Source organism: Raphanus sativus, chromosome 6 (genome assembly GCF_000801105.2).
Source record: "Raphanus sativus cultivar WK10039 chromosome 6, ASM80110v3, whole genome shotgun sequence".
Classification (NCBI taxonomy): domain Eukaryota; kingdom Viridiplantae; phylum Streptophyta; class Magnoliopsida; order Brassicales; family Brassicaceae; genus Raphanus; species Raphanus sativus.
This window is the reverse complement of record NC_079516.1, coordinates 879,786-904,612: the sequence shown is the minus strand read 5'-3', so window position 1 is coordinate 904,612 and position 24,827 is coordinate 879,786. Positions and strand designations below refer to the sequence as shown.

The following is a 24,827-nucleotide window of genomic DNA, read 5'->3' as shown; positions in this document are numbered from 1 at the left end:
AAACAATGTCAATTTCAGTATCATCTGCCAATGTCATAGTCTATTTCGAGAAATATGACAAAAAGAAAACAAAGACTAAAGCTAAAGCTTAGAACACAAAACAAACCCCCCTCTTTTCTCTTATCATGGAAGAGGGACCAGGCTTGGAACGTACACGTAGCCGCAAAGGAAGGAGCTAAAGGTGCAAATCTCAGAGTCTCGTGCTGTCTCAGTTTCTTCTATAAGCCCACTCTCATCAATTTCGTATAGAGTGAAGAAAACACAAAACGTATCAGTTCCCTCGCACCATGCAGTGATACGTTTCTTCTCGCCGATGAAGTACACCGGATGAGCAGTTTCAGTACAGAACTGCAACAACGGAACATCAGGTCGGGACACATTGAAATACTTGGTGAACAAGACATCCGCATCACTCAACTTGTTCGTAACCCACACCACAATCTCCCTCGACTCTTCGTCTTGCTGTAGCAAAGACAATCTATCTCCATCGTAACAAGCCAGATAATGATCGTAAGCAGAACGAGGACAAAAGCGTACGACGTTTTTGAATCTCTCAACGGAGAAATCGAAACCTAGAACGTAGCTTGTCTCCTTCAGAGCAAGCCAGTACATGTTACCTATCGCAGCCACACCTTTGCACGCGATATCCACATGCCAATCAACCTTGGCGTCAAGTGTCTTCCACGAACGAGTCTTGCACTCGTAAACCTCGACCTGTGGCTCACCATCATAATCAAAATCCCAATGATCCTCCCGTCGATCAGAAAACCTCAATATCTTGTAACCACCGTCACGAGACTTCTTCTTGCTGTCGTATCCGATCCCGTAGTAATCAGAAGTAGTGAAACACTTCGACGGTTTGATCCACCTGATCTGCCTCAGGACCGGGTTCCAAATCGCGAGGTGTACGTATCTTTCTTCCTCCCGCGGACCCCCCCCAACGACCACACATACATAATATGAGCCCCTCGCAGTGAACCATAGTATCGATCTTGTACGGTGGCTTGAACGCGTTTGGTACTGGTGTCTCGGAGAGTGTTCTTGTCACCGGATCCAAGATCTGTATCGTATCGACGGTTCTCATGAATCTTTTCGGGGAGCGATCGAGGTGGTTGTAGATGAATCTCTTGTTGGTGATGAGAGCGTACCATTTCTTGCACGTTGGTTTTGCTCGGACTAGAGATTCAGCCGGAGTTCTGCAGAGTATCTCTTCTGTTAACTCCGGTGGCAGCGTCGTCAACGACCAAGAACGCTTTGAAGAAGCCATGATCGCGCGGAAAGATTTGAATCGGAGAAGTTTCTTCGATCAGTTTGTGTTTCTATATAAACGAGCAAATCGGTTAAGATTGAAATTGATTAACCAGAACGAAGTGAACCGGTTAAGGTTCCGTAAACCAAGAGAACCGTGCCTTTCTTTCTTCTTTTCCCTCCGGAATTCAATCTAATAAGGCTCTGTTCGTTTCTACATCTGAAAGATGCATCCAGATGGTCTATCTAGATGTCTTATCCAGATGCTCCACCTAGGTGTTGTTCGTCTCTGCATTTCGTTTATCCATCCAAATGAATTATCTGAATGCAACTATGTTTGTTTGCTTTTTTCAACTTACATTTACATCAAGATGAACTTGTTACTAAAATAATTAAAATAGACTTGTTTCTAAATTTTTGGCGGGAAATTGTATTTTTCCGGTTTTGACGAGAAATTGTGTTTTTCGAGTTTTGACGGGAAATTGCATTTTCGGTTTGCCGGAAATTACGTTTTTCGGCGAGAAATTGCGTTTTCTCGGTTTTGGTAGAAAGTGTGTTTTCCAGTTTTGGTGAGAAATTGCGTTTTACCGGTTTTGGCGGGACATTGCGTTTTTCCGGCTTTGGCTAGAAATTGCGTTTTTCCGGTTTTCACGAGAAATTTCGTTTTTCGGTTTTGGCGGAAAATTACGTTTTTACGGTTTTGGCGGGAAATTGTTTATTTCCGGTTTTGACGAAAATTGTGTGTTTTCCAGTTTTGACGGGAAATTGCGATTTAAAGTTTTGCCGAGAAATTGCGTTTTTCGGTGAGAAATTGCGTTTTCTCGTTATTGGTGGGAAAGTGTATTTTTCTGGTTTTGGCAAGAAATTGCGTTTTTACGGTTTTGGCTGGATATTGTGTTTTCCCGATTTGGTCAGAAAATGCGTTTTTCCGGTTTTCACGAGAAATTTCGTTTTTCGGTTTTGGCGGGAAATTACGTTTTCCGGTTTTGGTTGGAAATTATGTGTTTTCCGGTTTTGACGGGAAATGGCGTTTTCCGATTTTGGCGGAAAATTATGTTTTCCGGTATTGGCGGGAAATTGTGGTTTCTCAGTTTTGGCGGGAAATTATATTTTCCAGTTTTGGCGGGAAATTGTGATTTCTTGGTTTTGGCTTGAAAGTGTGTGTTTTTCGATTTTTCCGAGAAATTGTGTTTTCCGGTTTTGGCGAGAAATTGCCTTTTCCTGATTTTGACGAACGATTTTGGCGGGAAATTATGTTTTCCGGTTTTGGCGAAATTATCTTTTCCCGATTTTGACGAGAAATTGTGTTTTTCAATTTTGACGGGAAATTGCATTTTTGGATTTGACGAGAATTTTTTTTGTTTTGACAAAAAAATATCAAATTTTTGGTGAAGACTCACCTTCACCCAGATGCTCCGTGAAGACTCATCCTCATTTGAATGAGAATTTGAGATGAGTTTTCATAAATGCAGTTGGGTGATCCATCTGGATGTAGCATTTTAATGTACAAAACGAACATCAACTTGCATCTTCATCCAGATGGATCACCCAGGTGAGCAAACGAACAGCACCTAAATATATATTCTGTTAATGTTGTTGATCGTTGCAAACTTGCAATGTATGTTTTTTTTTTGCTAAAAACTTGCAATGTATGTTACAAATGTTTTTATCCAAAAAAATAATGTTACAGATGTTCTTATCAAAAATAAAATGTTACAAATGCATTGCTTTGCCTTCATAAAATATTTTCCATGGTAACCTGTAGATTTTTTCTTTACTCTTTAGTCTATATATATAACAAATATATATATTTTTTACAAATATAATCAATTCAAGCTTTAATACAAACTGGTTTCTTTTGTTTGTTTTCACACTGAGCTACAAGCTCTTTCCGAATAGCTGCATTTTTATCTCCGTCTGTGAACCCTCTCAAGATTGTCATACAAAAACCAAAACCAATGTTTATTTCAGTAACATCTATACAGCACTGAGGAAGATCAACTACAAAGACTAAATTTACTAAAGCTTAAAACAACTATGTGGTCAATTCATTGGATATCGTTACATTGCAGTAAGATCAACAAAAAAGAAGAAAGACTAAAATGACCCTAAATCACGACATGCATAAAACTTAGAACCCAAGAAAAGAAAATTACTCTAAATTATTTTTATAGAAAATTACCCCTATAAAATATTTAGTGTAACTTTTTTTGGGTTCTAAATTTTCTGTATGCATGGTTTAGAGTAATTTTTTTTTCTGGGGGTCTAAGTTTTCTCTAGTTAGTATTCAGATTAGAAAGTTATTTAGTTTACAAAAAAAAGATTAGAAAGTTATGACTTTCTGGGGGCCCATATGGTTTGTTTCTAAGAATGAGAAAAGCATACACGTCAACTAGTTATATGGTCAACCAGACAACATAATATACATGAGGAGAAAAACTGAATTTTCCTGAATCTATAACAATAAACTATTGCATTTCATGAATTTTTCTGTGTTTGTTATACTGGTCTATCTTGTAGGATCTCTAGACTATGGTCACCATGTTCTACATGCGAGGACTCTAAGGATGTTATGTGTAATTGTACACCTTTGTTCTATTTAAATACATGCCATCAAAGTTTCTAAAAAAAGAACAAATTATTCCTTGAATAAAAAATACAAAAGAAAGAGTGAAGACAGTGAACCATATGTATCATCTTGCAAGTATACAACTGTGAATCATAACCTAAACCCTTTCAAGATTGGAAACCACTGTCAGTTCAGTAACATCATTACAGTGCGGAAGATCAACAAAGAGAGAGAGAGAGAGAGTAAAACTCTACAACTAAAGCTTATAAGAACATGAAAAAACTCTGTTTCTCTTTATATCATGGAAGAGGCACTAGACTTGGAACGTACACGTAACCGCAGAGGAAGGTGCCAATATAGTCATTATCCTCGTGTCGTTCTGTCTCATGTTGAGCAACTACACCACCCTCATCAATCTCATAAAGAATGGTGCAAACAGGAAGTCTACCACCTTCAAGTACTACCACGTTCTCGCACCATGCCACGATACGTTTGCTCTTGGCAATGTAGTACACCGGATGACTAGCAGTTTCTGATCTATCGATCCGTAACCACGGAAGACCAGGGTTGACCACACGGAAATATTTGGTAAACGAGACATCATCAGGCAGCTTGCTTGAAACCCACACCTCGATAACACTTGGTACTTCTTTATCTTGTAGTAGCAAAGACAATCTATCTCCATCGAAACAGCTCAAGTAATTGTTCTCATCATCATAATTATAAGGAGGACAAAACCATACCTCCATGAATGTTTCAGCGGTGAAATCGAAACCTAGAATAAAGCTTTCGACCTCCTCCTCCTCCTCATCCTCCTCCTCATCCTCCTCCTCCTCCTCCTCATGAAAAAACCTATGAGCAAGCCAGTACATGTTCCCCATAACAGAGACACCTTGGCACCTGAAGTCTACGGACCAATCAACCTCGGCATCATCAAGAGTTCTCCAAGAACTCGTCCCGCAGTAATAAATCTCAAAATAACGGCGATCAGAAAACCTCAGGATCTTGTAACCATCTCGATACTTGTCAATACCATAACCAATCCCGTAGTGATCAGAAGTCGTGAAACGTGTCGAGGGCTGGATCAACGCGATGTGCCTCGTGAGGGGGTTCCAAAGAGAGAGGGTGACGAATCTTGATCCCATGTCGCTACACATACATAACATGACCCCGTCGCAGTGAACCATGGCTTTAATATTATCTAGAGGTTGGAGCTCGTACGGGATTGGTGTCTCTGAGCGTGTTCTCCTCACCGGATCCATGACTTGCACCGTCTCGTCGATTCTCAGGAATCGTCTCTGTTCCGGGAAGCGACGCAAGTGTTCGTAGATGAACCTCTTGTTGTCGATGAGATGGCGCCATTTCTTGCACGTAGGTTTTGATCGGAGTAGAGATTCAGCCGGAGTTCTGTGGAATATTTCTTCTATCAAATCGAGTGGCAGCGATGACAATGACCATGAACGTTGTGAAGACGCCATGAGAGGAGAGCGCTCTGAAAGATTCGAGTAGTTTCTTGATTAATTTTTTTTTTGCTTTCTTATATATAAAGAAGGTGCATGGTTCTTTTTACCGTTAAAACCGTTAATAAAGCACGTGAACCGGTTAAAGTTAAACCGAACTAAATTGGTTATAATTCGTAAACCAAACAAATCAAAGGAACAACTAAAATTTGCGGGAATTTTAAAGGCATCACGTATAATATGATTTAGGGTAATTTTCTTTTTTTAGGTTCTAAGTTTTTTTTTTTTTTTTTAACTCGAAGAAAGTTGAGATACATAGTGTCGATAAGAAACCAAAGACAAAGAACATAAACCAAACAAAATAAAATAAAGACATAAACTGAGTCTAAAACCCATATATATCCACAAATCTATTCCTTCCACATTTCGAGAAGAATTCGATATCAATGGAGCTGACCTAAAGAACAAATGTCTTGAGCAGTCCCAATCCTGAAGGGAATATCACCAAGCCATATTAGAACCATCAACATCAGAAACAATCGAGAGGTCAAATCTACACCAACTCCAGCAGCTGCTATCCATGTGAAACTTGCATGACCAGAAACCACCACTAAAACTAAGATACAAGGACAAAAGACCTTGAAACGCTACTTGGGAAAACGTCAAAGAAGACCACCAGTTCTTACACGCGGACACTCGCAAGGCAGCCAAGTGACCTACAGAACAAAGACTGCCCACCTCCTCGCAAGAGAAAAACTGAAGATCAAGTTAACTGCTTCGTCTAGAAACCATCTCCCAAAACCACAAAGGTCCAAGATAAGGTCTAGTAGATACCTCCACAGCGAACATAAATCACAAAAAACGAACCCAAAAAGCTAACTTAGGATGCGACGAAGTGACTGAAACAACAAGAACCAAACAAAAGCAGTATTCCCACGACTTCAAACTAATATTAATTCACCACACAAGAACATAAGTTTCGGTGATCGAGATGCTAGAAAAATCATCCTTCCTAGAGACACAAAGCCGACGATAGAGATGTTAGAAGAACCATCCCTTCCCGGAGACAGAAAGCCGGCGGTAAAGAGCTTTGAGAGCCTCTTTCCCTAGAGTCTTACCCGCTCCCGGTGGTGGTGAGAACCACCAACCACCGGAGCAAGAGAAAGAAGACCGACGGCTACTCTTCTAACTAGGGTTTTTTTGCAACTGGGGTTCTAAGTTTTTTTTTAAATAAAAATTAATTAATTATAAATTAAAAACCTTAAATAGGTTCACTACTGTCTTCACTTTTAAATTTGAGAAAACACTATTCATAAACTCATTTTTCCCTTCAAAATGGTGCATCATTTAAAATGGTCTTATCCGTGTGGGACAAATCAGTTTTGTCTGCATTTTTGTGGTTTGACAACACTAACAACTTATATGCATTATTTCACATTCAAATTAAATCAGTTTTTGACATATGAATATACTACATTGTAGTACTCATTGTGAGCTTTTTATCCGGTGATGACTACCACTTGTTTGGCAGGAAAAGCCAGCGGAAAACTCAAAAAATTAAGCTTGTCAAAAACTATGTTCCAACAATGATTCCTTGAGTGAAAAACAGAGAAAAAGTGTTAGAGAATAAGAAAGATTAAGAGAGTGAAAACCTGAGTAAGAATCTCAACAAGGGACTGATTATCATTGTTCCGAAAAGAACTTTCATATTAGTAGCACTGTTTTATGTTTCATAAGTTTTGTTGAAAATGATACAACTATGAATCATAGCCTATACCCTTTCAAGGTTGTCTTAGGAAAACCAGTGTCAGTTTTCCCTCCGGAATTCAATCTAATAATAATATGTTAATGTTGTTAATCATTTTAGCTTGTTACTATACTTTGCAATACAAATGCTTTTTTCAGAAAAGTGTCACAAACGCAATGTTCTACTCTTTATATGTAAATAGAATTTAATCAAACTTTACTACGGAATGATTTTTTCTATTTTTCTTTTTTTTTCTCAAATTGAGATAAAAGCACTTTTCCAATAAGTTGCATTTTTAGTTATACCAAAACCAATATCTCAGTAACATTTATTACGGTGCAGAAAATCAACAACATACAAAAAATTAAAATATAATAAAGCTTAAAACAACCATCTTCTCTTATATCTACCTCTTAACATGGAAGAGGGACCAGACTTGGTTTGTAGACGTAGCCACAACTGAAGGTGCCAATACAATCATCCCAGTAATGTTGTGCTGTCACAAATCGATTACTTACCCCACCCTCATCAATTTCACAAATAATCAAGCAAGTAGAAAACATAGTAAACCATGTGATGATACGTTCGTGCTTGGCAATGCAGTATACCGGATGAGCCCAAAATGTAAGGTAATGAAACGCCGGGAGATCAGAGCTGGACACACTGAAATATTTGGCAAACGTGACATTCCCAACAGCCAGATTGCCCGAAACCCACACCTCGATCGGACTTGGATAGTCTTGGTTTTGATGTAGCAAAGACAATTTATCCCCATCGAAGCAGCCTAGATAGTTATTATCATAAGGGAGATGATGAAAAAAACATATGTCTTTGAATGTCTCAACGGAGAAATCAAAAGCTACAATGTAGTTTATAGTCTTCTTCTTGACAAGCCAATACATGTTACCCACGATAGAGACACCATGGTCCCAGGGATATGCTTCCGAATCAAACTTGGAATCAACAAGTGTTCTCCACGATTTTGACATGCACTCGTATATCTCGACCACTGCTTCACAATAGTGATTAGCTGAAAACATCAAGATCTTGTAATTACCTCGAGGCTTGTTAACGTCGTATCCGATCCCGAAGTTATCACCCATCCGAGCGAGCTTATGCTTGACCACGTTGAAATTCCTTGTGAGGGGATTCCAAAGGGCGATATTGTGGAACATAAAATATTCCTTGTCACTCCAGACACACAGCATGAGTCCATCGCAGTGAACCATGGCCATGACATTTGATATCGAATGTTGGAGCTCGTCTGGGATTGGTGAGTCTGAACGTGTTCTGTTCACCAGGTCCAAGATTTGTACCGTCTGATCAGCTCTTAGGAATCTTTCCGGGGAGCGACGCCAGTGTTCGTAGATGAACCTCTTGTCCTTGATGAGATCATTCCACTGTTTACATGTCGCCTTTGCTCGGACCAGAGACTCTGCCGGAGTCCTGTAAAGTATTTCTTTTGTCAAATCGAGTGGCAGCGTTGAAAAAGAAGCCATGGACGAACGCTCTGAAAGAGTTGGAAGTAGGTTTATGAGGGTGTGCTTTATGATTGGTTGGTGATTTGATGGGACAGTAACATGTGGTCACTAACTTAATATATACTGATTTAAAAAATGCCAAGCAATAGTTAGGAAAGGTATGACTTTATGGATCAATACCATATGGTCAACCAAGATAATATACAGAAGGAATGGAGAGTAGTAAAACAAGAAAATAGATTTTCTTTGACCAACCAACAATAAACAAAATATTGCAAATGATTTCATTTGTTTGTTTTCAAATTGCGCAAAAATCTATTTCCCAATCATTTGCAAAACAAAAAGAATTATATGTATCATAAGTTTTGGAAGTATACAACTGTGAACTATAGAACTTAATGATAGTGGGTGCATAAATTAAAGAAAGATATTTCCTCGGTGCACTAAATAGAGTTTTTTACAGTTACATAACTAAATTACGTAATTTTACCGAAAATATGAAAACACAGAAATATAGTGGCTGCATCATGCACCAAAATTTTTGATTTGATTGGTTGTTCGTGATAATTTGATAAATCCGGATATTCATAAGTCTTCGAAACAAATCAAATATTAAATATCAATATCAGTTAAAAATGGTAAGTACACTAACAATTTCAAGTCGTAGATTCGGTCCGCTCCATTTTTTATACAAATAGAAGTAAATCTACGATTAAATAGAAAGTTGAAATGTATAATTTTATATAAATCTTATTTTAGTATTTAATTTTACTTATAAAATTACTTATAAAAGAATTAAATTAAGAAAGAAATATAAAATTTCTATAAAAACTAAAAAAAATTTGAGATGATGTTTATAATTAATTAACTTAAAAAATTTATAGAACATATAGTCACTAGTTTTAATTTTTGTTTTTATATTATGCTAGAGATATTTTCGAAACAAACTTATATAGTTTTCTAGATTTAGTTGTATTGAATAAATTGTTTAAGATATTCGTAAATATCCATAAAATATTCACAAATATCTGTAAGACTTCCTGATATAAAAAAATTGGACATTTATATTTTTCGAAACAAAACAAATCGAAAAATCCATAAACTACGAAATAAATAAAAAATGCTGAAAATTACGGTACTATCAACTCAGTGTCCATCTCTACATGTGCACCCAGTCCATCCTTCCTTAGCTTCGCCTGGTCCTAAACCCTCTAAAGATTGGAAACCAATGTAAAATTCAGTAAAATCTTTACATTGAAGATCAACAAAAAGAAAAGACTAAGAACAACACTATTGGAGGTTTCTTGCTTTGGGGTTCTAAATATATATATATATATATATATACGTATGTAATTACGAGTTCTTAATTTTACGGAAATCCAACCAAAAGTATCTTTAATCATTAACTATAAGTTAGTCAGCTGGAAGTTTCTGTGTATTTCAGCTGAAGGCACTTCAGCACGAACTTAGTCGCACGAATGTATCTTCCTGTTAATACCTTGCAGTCAACTACAACGAGCTCAGATGGTCAAGGCAGTCTGAATGATCCTTGGGAGAGAATCGTTTGGCTCAGCCCCTATAACCATAGAGAAATCTTCCGTTGATGATGTAAAGAGAGCAAGCCCAGTTTAGAAGAACTTTTGATGCCCCTTGAGGTAAAAACTATCATCTCTTAGCTAAAACTGTAGATATATATTTACTCTGCATTTATGAACAGAATTTATTTATGAATTAATCATATAAGTGATTTTTCTTTGTTTGTTTTAAGCAGAAGCTCTTTCTATCAATTGCATTTTGTTGAACCAAATAAAGGCAGTAAATTTTTCTTTCCAGCCACAAAAGCTTCCATGTACACACCACAACCCAAAGAATAAGCTGAAAATCTTCAAAAGGCACTGCTTATTGAGTAGAGAAATGAGTTTTCATGGACGGGCTTTCAACAATAAACTATTGCATTTCTTGAATTTTTCTGTCATTGTTTGACTTGCCTGCTAATTAGCTGGGCTGTCTCGTAAAGTCTCTAGACTGATATGGTCACGATGTCCTACATGCGAGGATTCTATGTTTATGGACTGATTATCATTGTTCCAAAAAGCTCTTTCCGATTAGTTTCATAGTTTTATTTTTTCATAATTTTTGTTGAAAGTGATACAACTATGAACCATAACTAAAACCCTCTCAAGATTGTCATATAAAAACCAGCGTTGATTACAGTAACATTTTACAGTGCAGAAGGTCAACATCACAAAGACTAATAAAACTAAAGCTTAGAACACAGAACCAAAACCCTCTTAGCCACCTCTTATTCTGGAAGAGGGACTAGACTTGGAACGTACACGTAGCCACAAAGGAAAGTCCCAGAATAGCCAGACCCGTAGTGTCGTTCTGTCTCAAGCTGTGTTCTTACCCCACCCTCATCAATTTCATAAAGAGTGATGCAAGTAGGAGGAATCTTATCATCATCACCTTCATACACATCTCCCTCGCACCATGCCACAACACGTTTGTGCTTCCCAATACAGTATACCGGATGAGCCATATCTGTATGGAACAGTAAGGCCGGAAGATCGGGGCGTGACACACTGAAATACTTGGTGAACAAGACATCCCCGTCACCAGCCAACTTGCTTGAAACCCACACCTCGATCGGGCTCGTTGTTTCTTGGTCTTGCTGTAGCAAAGACAATCTATCTCCATCGAAACAGGCTAGATAATTATCATGACGAGAGGGAGGAGCAAAGCATACGTCCCTGAACGTTTCAACTGAGAAATCGAAACCTAGAATGTAGTTTCTGTGCTCCTTCTTAGCAACCCAATACTTCTGAACAAACCAGTACATGTTACCCACCACAGACACACCTTTGCACGTGATATCCACATCCCAACCAACCTTGGCGTCAAGAGTTCTCCATGAACGAGTCTTGCACTCATACATCTCAACCTCTGGTTCACGATCTTCCTCATCATAATCACCATAACGATCATAGCGACGATCCGTGAACCTCAAAATCTTGTAACCATATCGAGACATCTTGATGTCGTATCCAATCCCGTAGTAATCAGATTCTGTGAAACGGAGCGAGGGTTTGATCCATCTGAGTTTCCTCAAAACAGGGTTTCAAATTGCGAGGTTGAACTTTCTATACTGAGAGTTACCACTCATACATAACATGAGCCCATCGCAGTGAACCATCATTCTAACATGGAGCTCTTTTGGGAGTGGTGAATCTGAGCGTGTTCTTGTCACAGGATCCATGATCTGTACTGTCTCTACGGTTCTGATGAATCTTTGCGGTGAGCGACGCAGGTGTTCGAAGATGAATCTTCTGTTGGTGGTGATGAGCGCGTACCATTTCTTGCACGTTGGTTTTGCTCGGACTAGAGATTCCGCCGGAGTTCTGTAGAGTATCTCTTCTATTAACTCCGGTGGCAGCGTCGACAACGACCAAGAACGCTTTGAAGAAGCCATGGTCGCTCTCTCTGAAAGGTTCGAGTCGTATCGTACCAGAGGTTCTTGAAAGAAGGAAACGACTAACAATCTGTGGGTCCTTCTAACCGTTAAAACAGGTAAAAAGATTTCAGCTGAACCAAAACCATGAATTGGTTAAGCACATTTTTAATTGAACCGAACCAAATTGGGGACTTTCGCGTAAACCAATCTAATAGTCTATTTCTATAAACCAAGCGAACCAGTTAAAGATTTAACCGAACCGAGAACATGAATCGTTTAAAAACACGGTGAAATTAAATAAAGCAAACGAACCGGTTAATGTTAAACCGAGCCAAATTGGTCACACATTATGTAAAAAATATTTGAAAAGTAATAAAAATGATTGACCCAGTCAGTCACTTATTCTTATTTTCCCTCCGGAATTCAATTCCGATCCCGAGAAAGGGCGACACGAAGAGGCATTAGGGTTTATACTCCGCCTTTCACGATGGTGCGAACGAGAACGACGGTGCTTAAAGTCGACGATCACGCCGTTGAAGGTTCGATGTTAGCCTTCCTTAGTTAGTAGTTACTCTCTCGTCGCGTTCTGTGTGTTTAGAGTTAGAGAGCTCAACATTTTGGAGAGATCCTTTCAATCGGATCTCATATGGTTTCGTCCCGATCTAGAATTGTAAATTGAATCTCAGCTAATTGCTTGGAATTTCGTTTGTTCTGTATCGATGATGATGAGTTATGTATAGATGTGTTTGAATTTGAGATCTGTAGGTGTTGCTACTAACAAAGCAAAAGGAGAGAAGATGATTATGGAACCTCTGATGAACAGTGCACAGAGAAGAGCACTGGGAGATATCACAAACTTGCCGAACCGAAACATAGCAATGAACCATGGAGCGAATCAGCAGCAACAACAATCTATGTCACTCTCTTCCAAAGAATACGCTGAAAAACTTCAAAAGGCAAATGCTTATCTCGATTTTAGGAAATTGTCTTTTCTTTGACTGTGTTGTTTACTCAAACGCTTTACCTTTTTGTTTTTGTTTTTGCAGGAAAACATGAGACTGATGAAAGCCCTCAAGGAGAGAAAGTATGGGACTTGTTGACTGTTTTGTGTTCGTTGATTTTGCTGCTTATGCGTATTGTTGTTGTTTGACTACAGTGCAATCATCGAGAGGACTGGAAGTGAGCTGCAGAAATATAGGATCAACTTACAGATGGTTCAAGCACAGAACTTGCAGCTTTCCCAGACCAACACTCGTATCTTGGCGGTACATCTCGTTTTTTTGTATATTATTCGTTCGGATAATATGATTTTGGGATTCTTTTGTTACATTATTGTTTCCTGCTGGCAGGAGATCAGAACAAGCAAAGACCAAGTATGTCTTTAGTCTTGAACCCAAGTTGCTCAAACACAGGCTTGTTTTAATCATTAACTATAAGTTCTTTAGCTGGAATTCTCTGTGTATTTCAGCTTAAGGCACTTCAGCACGAGCTTAGTTGCAAGAACGGGGTACTCATGGCTAGGAAACTGCCGCTTGAGGTCTGTTTTAATTTTGTATGTGAGTTTCCCGATGGCCATAATTATTCTCCAAACTGTTACATATTTGAGAGGCTGTAAACTTTTCTTTCCAGACGCAAAAGCCTCCGTATAAACACCACGACTACGCAGCAGAAGACAAGGTACTTATGAGAACTGGCTTTTGTGAACTTCTATAATAGGACATTAGCACCATACGAGTACATTATTCAAACCTTTTTTCTGCATTGTCGTAACTTTCAGGATCGTGCAAACGCTTCTGGTGGGGCTTCCGAAACCGTTCATCCAAAGGGCGAGGATCATAAGGCTGGTAATGGAAAGCAACTGTTATGTATATAATGTTAGCTTTTTGGTTATCATTGTGGAACATAGGAACCTCTTAACACCTTTACCTCATTACCGTTCTATTTCAGCTTCACAGAGTTCAGATGGTAACTCACTGCAAATAAATGAGAAAACCAACTATACAAGGTGCAGTTTCTCTCTTGCTCAGTCTGCTATTTGTTTCACTTATGGGCAATCAGGTTATTCTGGCTTTGATGCTCTTCTTTACAGCAGAGTTTCTGGACGGCCAAGTCTTGACAATTCCGAAGTACTAGATATAATTGGTAGACCAGGAGAGTCAGCACAGACAACCAACGTCAGGAGGTCTGCAATATGCTTTTGGCCATGTTTATAAGTAGAGTACGCTTTTGAAGGTTGCTAAAATTGCGATTTAAATATTCTCAGGGTTTCTTTGAGAAGACAGTCTAAGAGGTTCAATATCCAAGATGTGGGCGTGTCTGAAAACTTGAACGGTATACATGATGATCAAGAGTCTGCTGCGAAAGCCGGGTTTGTATAAGCTCCATCTTTTCCCACTCTACTTGCTTGATAACTTGTTCATAAACCCAAGTACACTTATACCACTTCTGCTTTTTATTTTGTCCTTTATGGCTGCCATTTCAGATGCTCTGCGAGTGGTCTGTCTAGCGGCTCTAAGCCCGAAGCAGTAGAGCTACATGACACGAAAGAGACAACCGGGAAAAGCAGGTTTTGTAGTGATAGATTATTTCATTTATTCCTCAGAATAAAAGAGTTTAAGACTGTTGTATCTAAATGGTATACATGACAGAAGAGTCTCTTCAAGAAGACAATCTACCGAGGCTAAATCTCAGAGAGCCATCGAAGTATCCACAGATCCTCCGTTGCGCGATGACATTGTTGAGGCATCATCTTCAGTTTCAACAGAGCTTAAAAGAGAATCAAAGAACAAACCAACAGGCGATGAAGCAGAGGAGATGAGAGAAACGTATGGTGGAAGACCTTCAAGGCAAGCTGCAGGAAAAATCAAATCATACAAAGAAGTCTCACTTAAGGATAAGATGCGAAGGGACTTCTGAGTCTGGCTTGTTCGAAAATCATCTTAAGCCTTCAAATACTTTGTTGAAACAGCTTTGGTTGATGCTTCTATAATCAGCACAAATTCACAATGTATATATCTTTGTATGTGTTTTTGCTTCAGTGAGAGCTACCGAGTTAATCTTGCTACTATAAAACTACACAAGCGACAATGAAACAGTGGGAGTGGGTTTAGCACTTGATGGCCATATACCATCTGCCATTTCCTGATTAGTATAATTCATTTAAAAAATTAAAATTTAATCATATAACTAAATTGTTTTAATGTACTAATATAACAGTATTAGAAACTAAATTGTAGAAACTCATCAATTAAGATGCTCAAAGTATATGTATATTTTAAAAAGATTGTCAACTATAAGCTAGTTAATTATTCATCAAATATCATAAATAGTTTGTCTCCCTCACTGCTTTTTTTACTGACTTCTCCAAACTAGTATAACTAAATAAGAGAAAAATCTGAAAATAACAATAAAACGTGTTTTTGTTTTTAAAATAGTATGTAAGGAGAAAAATGACAAAATAGTATACCTCTAGGATTAAAAATTACGAATTAGGGTTTATATTTTTTGAGGATAGATTTAGGGACTAGGGTTTAAGATCAAGTATTTGTAGTTTATAGTATAAAATCTGAACAATAATATTTATTTTATTTAAAAGTAAGCATTTTAAAACTATTTGTTTATATTAAATGTACTATTCATAAAAAAAGTAGTTTGATATTTTTATTAATTAATGTATAATATTTTGATCGCTTTCATATGTTTTATTACTTTTTACTCCCATATTGTTACGACAAAACGCTATTTATGAAAATTGATAAATCAATAAAAATATCATCATTAAAAAAATACAGTTAAAAAAGAAATGAAGATATGGTAAAAGGCAAACCTTAAATGTTAGGGGAACTAGAACAGTTGGCCATGCAATATTAATCAAGTGGCCCACCATAACATTATTTTTTGGGAACGTCTGGGTTTGAATAAATCTGAAAGTCGACAAATGTAAATGTAAGTTCCCCTAACATTGCATGGCCCACAGTGTTTTTCAAGGCCTTAAATATTATATCGATAAGAAATCAAAGACAAAGAACATAAACCAAACAAAGACATAAATAAAGCCTAAAACTCATATATGTCCACATATTCCTTCCATCTTTCCAGAAGAATTCAATATCAATGGAGCTAACCTAAAGAACAAATGTCTTGAGTAGTCTCAACTCTGAAGGGAATATCACCAAGCCATACTAGAACCAGCAACACCACTAACAATCGAGAGGTCAAATCTACACCTACTCCAGCAGCTGCTATCCATGTGAAACTTGCATGACCAGAAACCATCACTAAAACTAAGATATAAGGACAAAAGACCTTGAAACGCTACTTGGGAAAACGTCAAAGAAGACCACCAGCTCTTACACGCGGACACTCGTAAGGCAGCCAAGTGACCTACAGAACAAAGACTGCCCACCTCCTCGCAAGAGAAAAACTGAAGGTCAAGTTAACTGCTTCGTCTAGAAACCATCTCCCAAAACCACAAAGATCTAAGATAAGGTCTAGTAGATACCTCCACAGCGAACATAAATCACAAAAACGAATCCAAAAAGCCAACTTAGGATGCGGCGAAGTGACTGAAACAACAAGAACCAAACAAAAACAGTATTCTCACGACTTCAAACTAATAATAATTCACCACACAAGAACATAAGTTTCGGTGATCGAGATGCTAGAAAAACCATCATTCCCAGAAACACAAAGCCGGCGATAGAGATGCTAGAGGAACCATTCTTTCCCGGAGACAAAAAGCCGGCGGTGAAAAGCTTTGAAAGCTTCTTTCCCCGGAGTTTTATCCGCTTCCGATGGTGGTGAGAACCACCAACCACCGGAGTAAGAGAGAGAAAACCGACGGCTGCTCTTCTAACTAAAATTTTACATGGCCCTACTCACATAGATATATCAGCAACTTTTTTTCAGATTTAATAAGCTCTTTAGATTTACAATGATAAAATAAGGTAAAAAAAAAACGTGACAGGTTCTAAGAAGACGTTAAAAATATATAAAATGTTCAGTAAAGGAATGAAAGTGAGGAGGAGGAAAGTGTATGCGTGGTCTGTTCTTTTTAAATAAAAAATATTCAGTAACTGTCCTTACTTATCAGAACACCAATGGCTAAAGACTACGTTTCCTCTGTTCCCAAGTTGTTGCTGCTTCTTCTTCTTCTTCTTATCTTGTATCACAAACGCTGCTGATTCTGCCTCTATCATCAAGCATCTACCTGGTTTTGACGGTCCTCTTCCTTTTGAGCTCGAAACCGGGTTCTTCTTTTTTCTCTCTAAAGAAAAAAATCTACTAATATAGACATGTTTGTTCTGAGTTTGGAGAGTTAAAAAATTATGTATTTGATTTGAAAAGGTATATTGGTGTTGGTGAGGAAGAGGAAGTGAAACTGTTCTACTACTTCATCAAGTCTGAGAGGAATCCAGAAGAAGACCCTCTCCTTCTCTGGTTAAGTGGAGGACCTGGTTGCTCTTCTATCTCTGGTCTTCTTTTCGAGAATGGTAATTCATTCTCTTAAACTCATTGGTTATGTTGTGGTTCTGCTTTCTGACATTTTTGAATCAAGCAGGGCCTTTGACTATGAAGGTTGAGGTTTACAATGGAACTGTTCCTTCCTTGGTCTCTACTACATATTCATGGACCAAGGTGACACACAAAATATTGTACATACGAAGATGACAAGCCTCCTTTCTTTATGCCTCTTATTTTTTAAGTATGTTTCAGATTTCGAGTATACTATATTTGGATCAGCCTTTTGGAACTGGCTTCTCCTACTCATCAAGAACTCAGCTTGCTAAAAAACCTAGTGATTCAGGAGAAGTTAAGCGGATCCACGAGTTTCTTCACAAGGTGAAAAAGGATATAACTTGGTTGTCCCTTGAAGCATTTTTTTATTTAAGCATATAGCGACATACTTGCATTTTTAGAGTAGAAATGTCAAATAGGTAGGCTGTTGTCAAAAAGAAAACGAATTGACATCGATAAATCCATTTGCGAAGAATGTCAAATGGGCTAAGTTTTCAATATTTTAGATCAAAATTGATTCGGAAAAATGTTAGATCAAAATTTTGTGTGTCAAAAGGGCTCAAATAACTCAAAATTCTAGATCAAATTGATTCGGAGGAAAATCATTAATATAAAGGCTCTAACTGGTGACCAAAGGAATGAATGGGAATGAGTGATTCCTCTTCATTCCCCAAATTTTACACCATTTATGTGGAATATTTTTTTTCTAGTGTTCTCTTTTCGTTCCTTTTAATTTAAGGAATTATAAAGTAAAAGTATTCCTTATAAAATCTGGCAAGGAACAATAAAGAATAAGTATTCCTATTATTTTGTTCCTCTGCATTCCATTCCTCTTTGTTCCTATTATTCCATTTGTGGTCACCAGTTAGAGCCAAAATCATTTTTTTGTCAGCATAAAAAATCATATTGTTTGATGTTTTTATATTCAATATAAAATCTACTATTAGCCATAAATTATATTGTGTCGATATATTTCTACGATTATTTTATGGCTAATAGTAGATTTTTATTTCCACAAAAAAATTTGTTCCTTATTGTAGCTAATTTTTTTCCAAAAAAGCCACATATGTAGTTTGTAGCTAATTAATTACTCACGAAAATCTACATACTAGCTACAAAATTTTGATTTTAAATATTGTCGCTATTTTTTGTGGCTATCTATAGCAATAAAACTCTAGCGACACAATTTTTTGAATAATCTGTGATTATTTTTAGTTTTTCTTGTAGTTGTAGAAATGTCAAATGGGTGGACTGTTGAGTGGTCTGTTAAACAGGTAGAAATGTCAGACTCTGTTTCCAAAATAAAATGAACCGGTCATTGTTAAGCTCATATGCAAAGCCGGGTTAATTAAATAGAGTAACTCCAATTTTGCCTGGGACAAAAAAGATCGAACCAATTAGTCAGTGATTAGCTCAATGTCCAAACAAAAAATAACATCAATATCTTTCAAAAAAAAGAACCAGTGAACATGATTATTTGGGCATGGACATTTAGACAAAGATTCCAATTTGACATCTCGAGTTATTACTTGGATCCAGTAGAAAGTCAGTTGGCCATCTCTACGTGGATTGGATCCAGCAAAAAATATCCATCCAGACAAACTTATTTTGGGGTGGACAGAAAACTTATTTTGGGGTGGACAGACCATTTAACACCCTTATTTATGAGCATGTAGTTTGATTGGGGGTGTTGTGCAGTGGCTAGGCAAGCATCAAGAGTTTTTCTCCAACCCTTTCTATGTCGGTGGAGATTCTTACTCCGGTAAGGTTGTTCCTGCACTCGTTCAAGAAATCTCAAAAGGTATGAATGTTTTCTTCTTCTTCATTTACTACTTTTGAGTCCAATACTTTTTTTGCAACTTTTATAATAGTACACTAGAACTTAACCCGCACGGATGTGCGGGTGTTTGATTTAACTTATCTTCCACGTAAATTCATAAATTATTGGTTTTATAAAAGAAAATTCATATATATTTTTGTGTTTTGTAATTTACATATAGAGTAAAATATATTATTTTATAGTATAAATGTTTAATAATATTTTTTATTTGTACATAATATTATATTTAAAATTTTGTAACATGATACAATTTGATGCAATTGTACTATTCATATATTAACCTGTTGTTTTTATTAAATTAATTTAAAAAGAAGCAACATACTAAAACTTTTACTTTTTTTGCATTAGTTTTCTATAAGTTATTATTAATTTTATGATATTTCATTTTTTTTGAAAATTGAATTCTCGAAATTTTTATATTTGACTAAACTAAATAATTTAATACTAAATTTAAAATTTATTTTATATAAGTATATACTATATATTTTAGTTTTTGTATTTAATTTCACCACAAAGAAACATCAAACATTGTAATTAATTAATTGACATTTATTTTAAATGCATTGGTAGAATCAGTAAATTAAAAAAAAATATAAAATGAAATACTTAATTTATTGTAAATTCAATAGCTAAATATGCAAATAAAAAGAAGTATTTAATCTGGTATACATATTTCCAAACAATCTCATTTGTTATGCTGTTCATGTTTCTAAACAGTACCAAAAAGTATTTCAATTTTAATAATATAGATAACGCAGGAAATTACTTGTGCTGCAAGCCTCCGCTAAACCTTAAGGGCTATGTTCTGGGAAACCCGATAACAGATAGTGAAGTTGATTTTAACCATCGCATCCCTTATGCTCATGGAATGGCACTGATCTCTGATGAACTTTACATGGTACGTTACTCGACATGCGTGCTATCGTTTTGAAATTACATATCAAAGCAGTTCAAAACTATGTTTTTTTTTTGTAAGCAGTCAATGAAGAGCACCTGCAGAGGTGAATATGAAACTGTTGATCCAAGTAACATGGAATGCTTAAAAATCGTTGAAGAATATCATAAGGTACGTTCACATAAACTCATGATATTGCTATGTCTCCTAGTAAAAATTTATCACTTATTCAGACTTTTGTGGTGATATTTTATAGTGCATTGATAGATTATACTTACCATTTATCTTAACGCCGTCATGTGAAGAATCTGAAGATCCATCTCCTGATTGCTATGTAAGTAATTCATCTTGCCTTCTCTTAACAATAAAGCATTGATAACTTTTAGTTTAAAAAAAAACAATAAAGCATTGAGAGAAAAACTATGTGTTTAAATTTGCAGACTTATCGGCACTGGTTAACTACCTACTGGGCCAATGATGAGAGCGTGCGCAGGGCTCTTCAAATCACTAAGGTATTGAATATGTCAAAAGTTAAAAGTTCAAGATTTTTTTGGTAACGAGGATGTATGATTGCAGGAGAGTGAAGAGAAATGGGTACGTTGTAACTGGGAAATACCTTACACTGAGGACATTAAAAGCAGTGTGCCGTACCATATGAATAATAGCATCAGTGGCTTCTCTTATCTTCAGGTTAGAATAGTCTCTTGCCTTTTGAGTTAGTATAAGACTCAAGACCAGGGCCGGTCCTAAACATATGCCAGTCAAACTTGAACATATGGCCTCCAAAAATTTGGAAAATAAATTTATAGATATAGACATTCAAATTTGTTAAAAAATTATATAAATCTTTACTAAAGTGTCTATAACCCCCCACCCCCTCAAAAAAAATATCTCAAGATCGACCATGTTAAGACCTTTTCTACATTTTGTGAGTTTTTTTTGGGTGAACAGTGGTGATCATGACATGATTGTGCCTTTCCTTGGAACTCAAGCCTGGATTAGGTCTCTTGGCTATCCTCTCATTGATGATTGGAGACCATGGATGATAGGCGATCAAATCGCTGGGTATATTACCTTGTCTTTATTGATGAGTTCTATTGTTATTTTTATTCTATTGTCGTATGAGTTCACTAGATTCACTCTGATTTGACAGATACACGAGGACTTATGCCAATAAGATGACGTTTGCTACCATCAAAGCAAGTCTTTTCTTTGTTTTCACTCAAACATTTTGATAGCAGTTTGCACTTATATGTTTCTTAATTTACGAGTTGTGGGTTTGATTGTAGGGAGGAGGACACACTCCAGAGTATAAACCAGAGGAAAGTTATATCATGTTCCAAAGGTGGATCAATGGCCAACCTCTTTAACAAGACAATTTATATTATTATCACGCCTTCTCCATAAGAAAGCTTGGCTCTTTAAGTGAAATTATTAATGTGTTACATTGTGTACTCTTTTGAAACTTCAGGTACTTTTTTTATTTTGTTCTTGCTGTGGTTCTATTCTTCAGGAGTTTTGCAGGAGTCTTTTCTCTGATTTCCCTCTGGTTTTGAGTTTATTAATGTCGTACGCTCAACTGGTAAATCGGATGTGGTTTGTGTTGGATGATACTCATAGCTTTGCTGGCTTAAGACATGCTGGGACAAGGGCGAAGTGAGAAATTTGATTTCAATCCCTAATCGTTAGTTTCTAATTCTGGTTGTTTAGATCTCTCAGTTTGGTCAGTGAGTTGCTAATCTTTATGTGTGTTTTGGTTTAAGTCAAGCTTCCTTAGTTTAGGCTCTAGTCTCCGGAGAATTTTGTGTTGTCCGCTGGTTTAATATACTGCCTTGTATTTCATTTTTGTTTTCACCCAGTTAATTAATCGAAATTTCATGGAGAAAAAATGTATTTTTTTTATTTTGTAGTTGAATGTATTGTTGACTCATCAACAAGGACCTAATTTCAAGCATTACCAAGTGTTTGATTTTACGATGCATGGGAAGCTAGAGAAGACAGAACCGCTAAATGTCTCCCTTGAAGTCTTCAAAAGCCATTGTCTTTTTGAAACACCTCTTTTAGAACACACAAAAACCATTGTTTAATTTATCTAGTTATTTATTTTTAATGGTGAAATGCAAATTCACCACGAAAATATTTAAAATAGAACAGATTTTTCGGCGTAGCTTTTATAAATGATCAAAAACGTGTATAAATACTTGAGAACATCCATTACTAAAAGAAACAAAAACAATAAAAATATGTTTCGTTTTACAATAATCCTGATCCTTTTAAGCATATACACACAACAAGCGATAGGATCGTCGTTCTTTCTCTATAACCAGGTGCGCCATGGAATCCTAATGAAAGTCCATTGCAAATCAAAAGACAACGATATGGGATGGCACGTGAGGAAATACGGAGGAAGTTACGGTATTGATTTCAAGGATCATATACTTGATAAAACACTTTATTGGTGCAACATCTGGTCAGGTCCTAATTTCAGTCTTAATGCGTCTATCGTCACGTACGAAAGTAAGCTGTATGAACACAAAAACAATTGGATAAGATGGTCTATAAGGGGAGATGGTATTTATGAATCTATCAATGGTGCAACGCCTTGGAAATTCAAGTATCATTGGTATGGAAAAACTTTTAAATAAGGTCATCATGATCTCTTTTATGTTCATATATACTATATATATATATATGTGTGTGTTTTGTATGTTTCTCAACTAATTGTGTATTAATGTGACATTGGTATTATGATTCATTCGACGGAATATCTAAGAGTCAACCCTGATAAATGTATATACTCACAGAAGGGTTGATTTACCTGTCAACTAGTATTTTTAATAAATTATTTTTGATGATTTTTTTGGTTTTCAGTAAATCATCTTCATATATTTTGAGATTCCTTAATTTGAGATTCAGAAAGGCTTTTTTTATCGACGCCTTAGTGTCTCGAATTCGCTGTCAAAAATCTATATGTGCTAACTTCTTTTTCTATTGTAATTTATGCTTATGAATTATGATCAAAGAGGATGTATAAAACTCTCTTGTTGTGTCCTAAAAACTTGTTTCAATGAAATTAAATGGCGTTGCAAAAAAAAAAAGTATATATAGTTTTTTCACTCGCAAATGAGGTTAGTATCAAATGCGTAACTTTTTTTATGTAAACCATACTTTGCCGGTTAGCATTGTTTTTCGAAATTTTTTTTGTCGACCAGAACTTAGTTAATTATATAGAACATTTGATCAAAAAATATAATACAGTATATGGTTTTCTAAAGAGTTCATCAAACTCATCTCCAATATATAAGTGACAAGCCTCTCAGCTATATGCCACCACATAGGCAAATAAATTAATTCCCCAAAATTATCCAATAAAACTGAGCCATTTCATACAAAATTTAGCGAAAGTCTCTCCATGTGCGACAAAACAACAGATACAAGGTTCATTCGATATCTGTTTTTACATTCATATACATTACCTTGATAAGCATTTAAAAGCTAAGAGCATCATCATCCTAACACCCCACAATGGGATGCTTAAAAAAATTTTTTTTTCTGATTAAAAGAAATTAATAAACAAATCAATTGTGGACTATCACGGTTAGCTTTAAAAAAATACTTTTTATTTTTTTCTGACTAAAAAATAATAATAAACAAATCAATTGTGAACTGTTACGTGTTAGTGGAACTCGCAAACATGACAAATATCGACGTTTAAATAGACTACAAAAACGATAGTGCTTAAAATTTTTGTGAGACCAACCCATTATTATATTATTTTTTTGTTAAGCACCTCTCCCTAAACACTTGGGATAACGATGCTCTAATAATTGTTTTCTCTTCTTTGGTACAATAACCAAAAACAATTAAAACAGAAGATAACTTTCTCAAAACAGATTCTTCCTCCGTATCAATATAAGTGGGTTTTATGGATTTTTAGTTTGTTTCAAAATAAATGATGTTCTCATTAATCTAGATAAAATTTAATGTCACTTCAAATCTGTGACAAATTATAAAATAGTGTATATTTTTTAATTGGTTAAAATAAATTATTTAATGATAGTTTTACAAAACCAAAACAAATCATATAAAAGTTTGTATTTTTTCTCAATCTTTGTTAAAAACCTTAAAATCCACTTAAGATGATATAGAAGGAATATATTTTTACCGGTAACCTTTCAAAATAATGATCAAAACGTGTATAAATACTTCAGAGCATCCATTACTAATAGAAACAACAAATAATAATAATGTTTTGTCTTACAGTAGAATTCATTATTCTTTTAAGTGTATACACCGAACAAGCGATAGGAGATCCTTCTTTATCTATAACCAGGTGCGCCATGGATCTCTAATGAAAGTCCACTGCAAATCCAAGGACAACGATATGGGGTGGCACACGAGGAAATACGGAGGGGTGTATGGTTTTGATTTCAACGATAATATATTTGGTTCAACACTATTTTGGTGCGACATATGGCAATTGGCAAGGTCTTCATCTGGAGCATTTCCAGGTGATAGTTGCGTTTGAAAGTAGGCAGTATCATGACTTAAACGCTTGGATAAGATGGTCTGTGAGGGGAGATGGCATTTACCAATCTATCAATGGCGCAAATCCTTGG

At 36.2% G+C, this 24,827-nt stretch overlaps 3 protein-coding genes and 3 pseudogenes across 5 annotated transcripts; 2 read left to right on the top strand and 4 right to left on the bottom strand.

Annotated features, from left to right (window-relative positions):
• Positions 1 to 10: 10 nt before the first annotated feature.
• On the bottom strand, positions 11 to 1,303 carry LOC108813677 (F-box protein At3g08750-like; annotated as a pseudogene).
• A 2,698-nt stretch (positions 1,304 to 4,001) lies between these two features.
• Positions 4,002 to 5,354, bottom strand: LOC130496299 (putative F-box only protein 15). The gene has a single exon (XM_056988275.1). The coding sequence runs from the start codon at positions 5,293 to 5,295 to the stop codon at positions 4,117 to 4,119; it is 1,179 nt and encodes a 392-aa protein (XP_056844255.1). The 5' UTR covers positions 5,296 to 5,354; the 3' UTR covers positions 4,002 to 4,116.
• Positions 5,355 to 7,437: 2,083 nt separating this feature from the next.
• LOC130496811 (putative F-box only protein 15) lies at positions 7,438 to 8,523 on the bottom strand. The gene has a single exon (XM_056989299.1). The coding sequence runs from the start codon at positions 8,521 to 8,523 to the stop codon at positions 7,438 to 7,440; it is 1,086 nt and encodes a 361-aa protein (XP_056845279.1).
• A 2,162-nt stretch (positions 8,524 to 10,685) lies between these two features.
• Positions 10,686 to 12,024, bottom strand: LOC108807553 (putative F-box only protein 15; annotated as a pseudogene).
• A 336-nt stretch (positions 12,025 to 12,360) lies between these two features.
• On the top strand, positions 12,361 to 15,020 carry LOC108813853 (SHUGOSHIN 1). Of its 3 annotated transcripts, none has more exons than XM_018586525.2 (13): positions 12,361 to 12,495; positions 12,722 to 12,912; positions 13,003 to 13,040; positions 13,113 to 13,221; positions 13,306 to 13,329; positions 13,425 to 13,493; positions 13,586 to 13,633; positions 13,734 to 13,800; positions 13,904 to 13,961; positions 14,049 to 14,138; positions 14,220 to 14,324; positions 14,439 to 14,522; positions 14,605 to 15,020. In XM_018586525.2, the coding sequence occupies exons 1-13, from the start codon at positions 12,444 to 12,446 to the stop codon at positions 14,870 to 14,872; spliced, it is 1,203 nt and encodes a 400-aa protein (XP_018442027.1). In that variant the 5' UTR covers positions 12,361 to 12,443; the 3' UTR covers positions 14,873 to 15,020. The 3 variants fall into 3 exon arrangements, with proteins under 3 accessions (XP_018442027.1, XP_018442028.1, XP_018442026.1); XM_018586526.2 differs by having other exon boundaries at positions 14,046 to 14,138; positions 14,608 to 15,020; XM_018586524.2 differs by having other exon boundaries at positions 14,046 to 14,138.
• Positions 15,021 to 17,020: 2,000 nt separating this feature from the next.
• LOC108813852 (serine carboxypeptidase-like 7) lies at positions 17,021 to 21,739 on the top strand (annotated as a pseudogene).
• Positions 21,740 to 24,827: the final 3,088 nt, after the last annotated feature.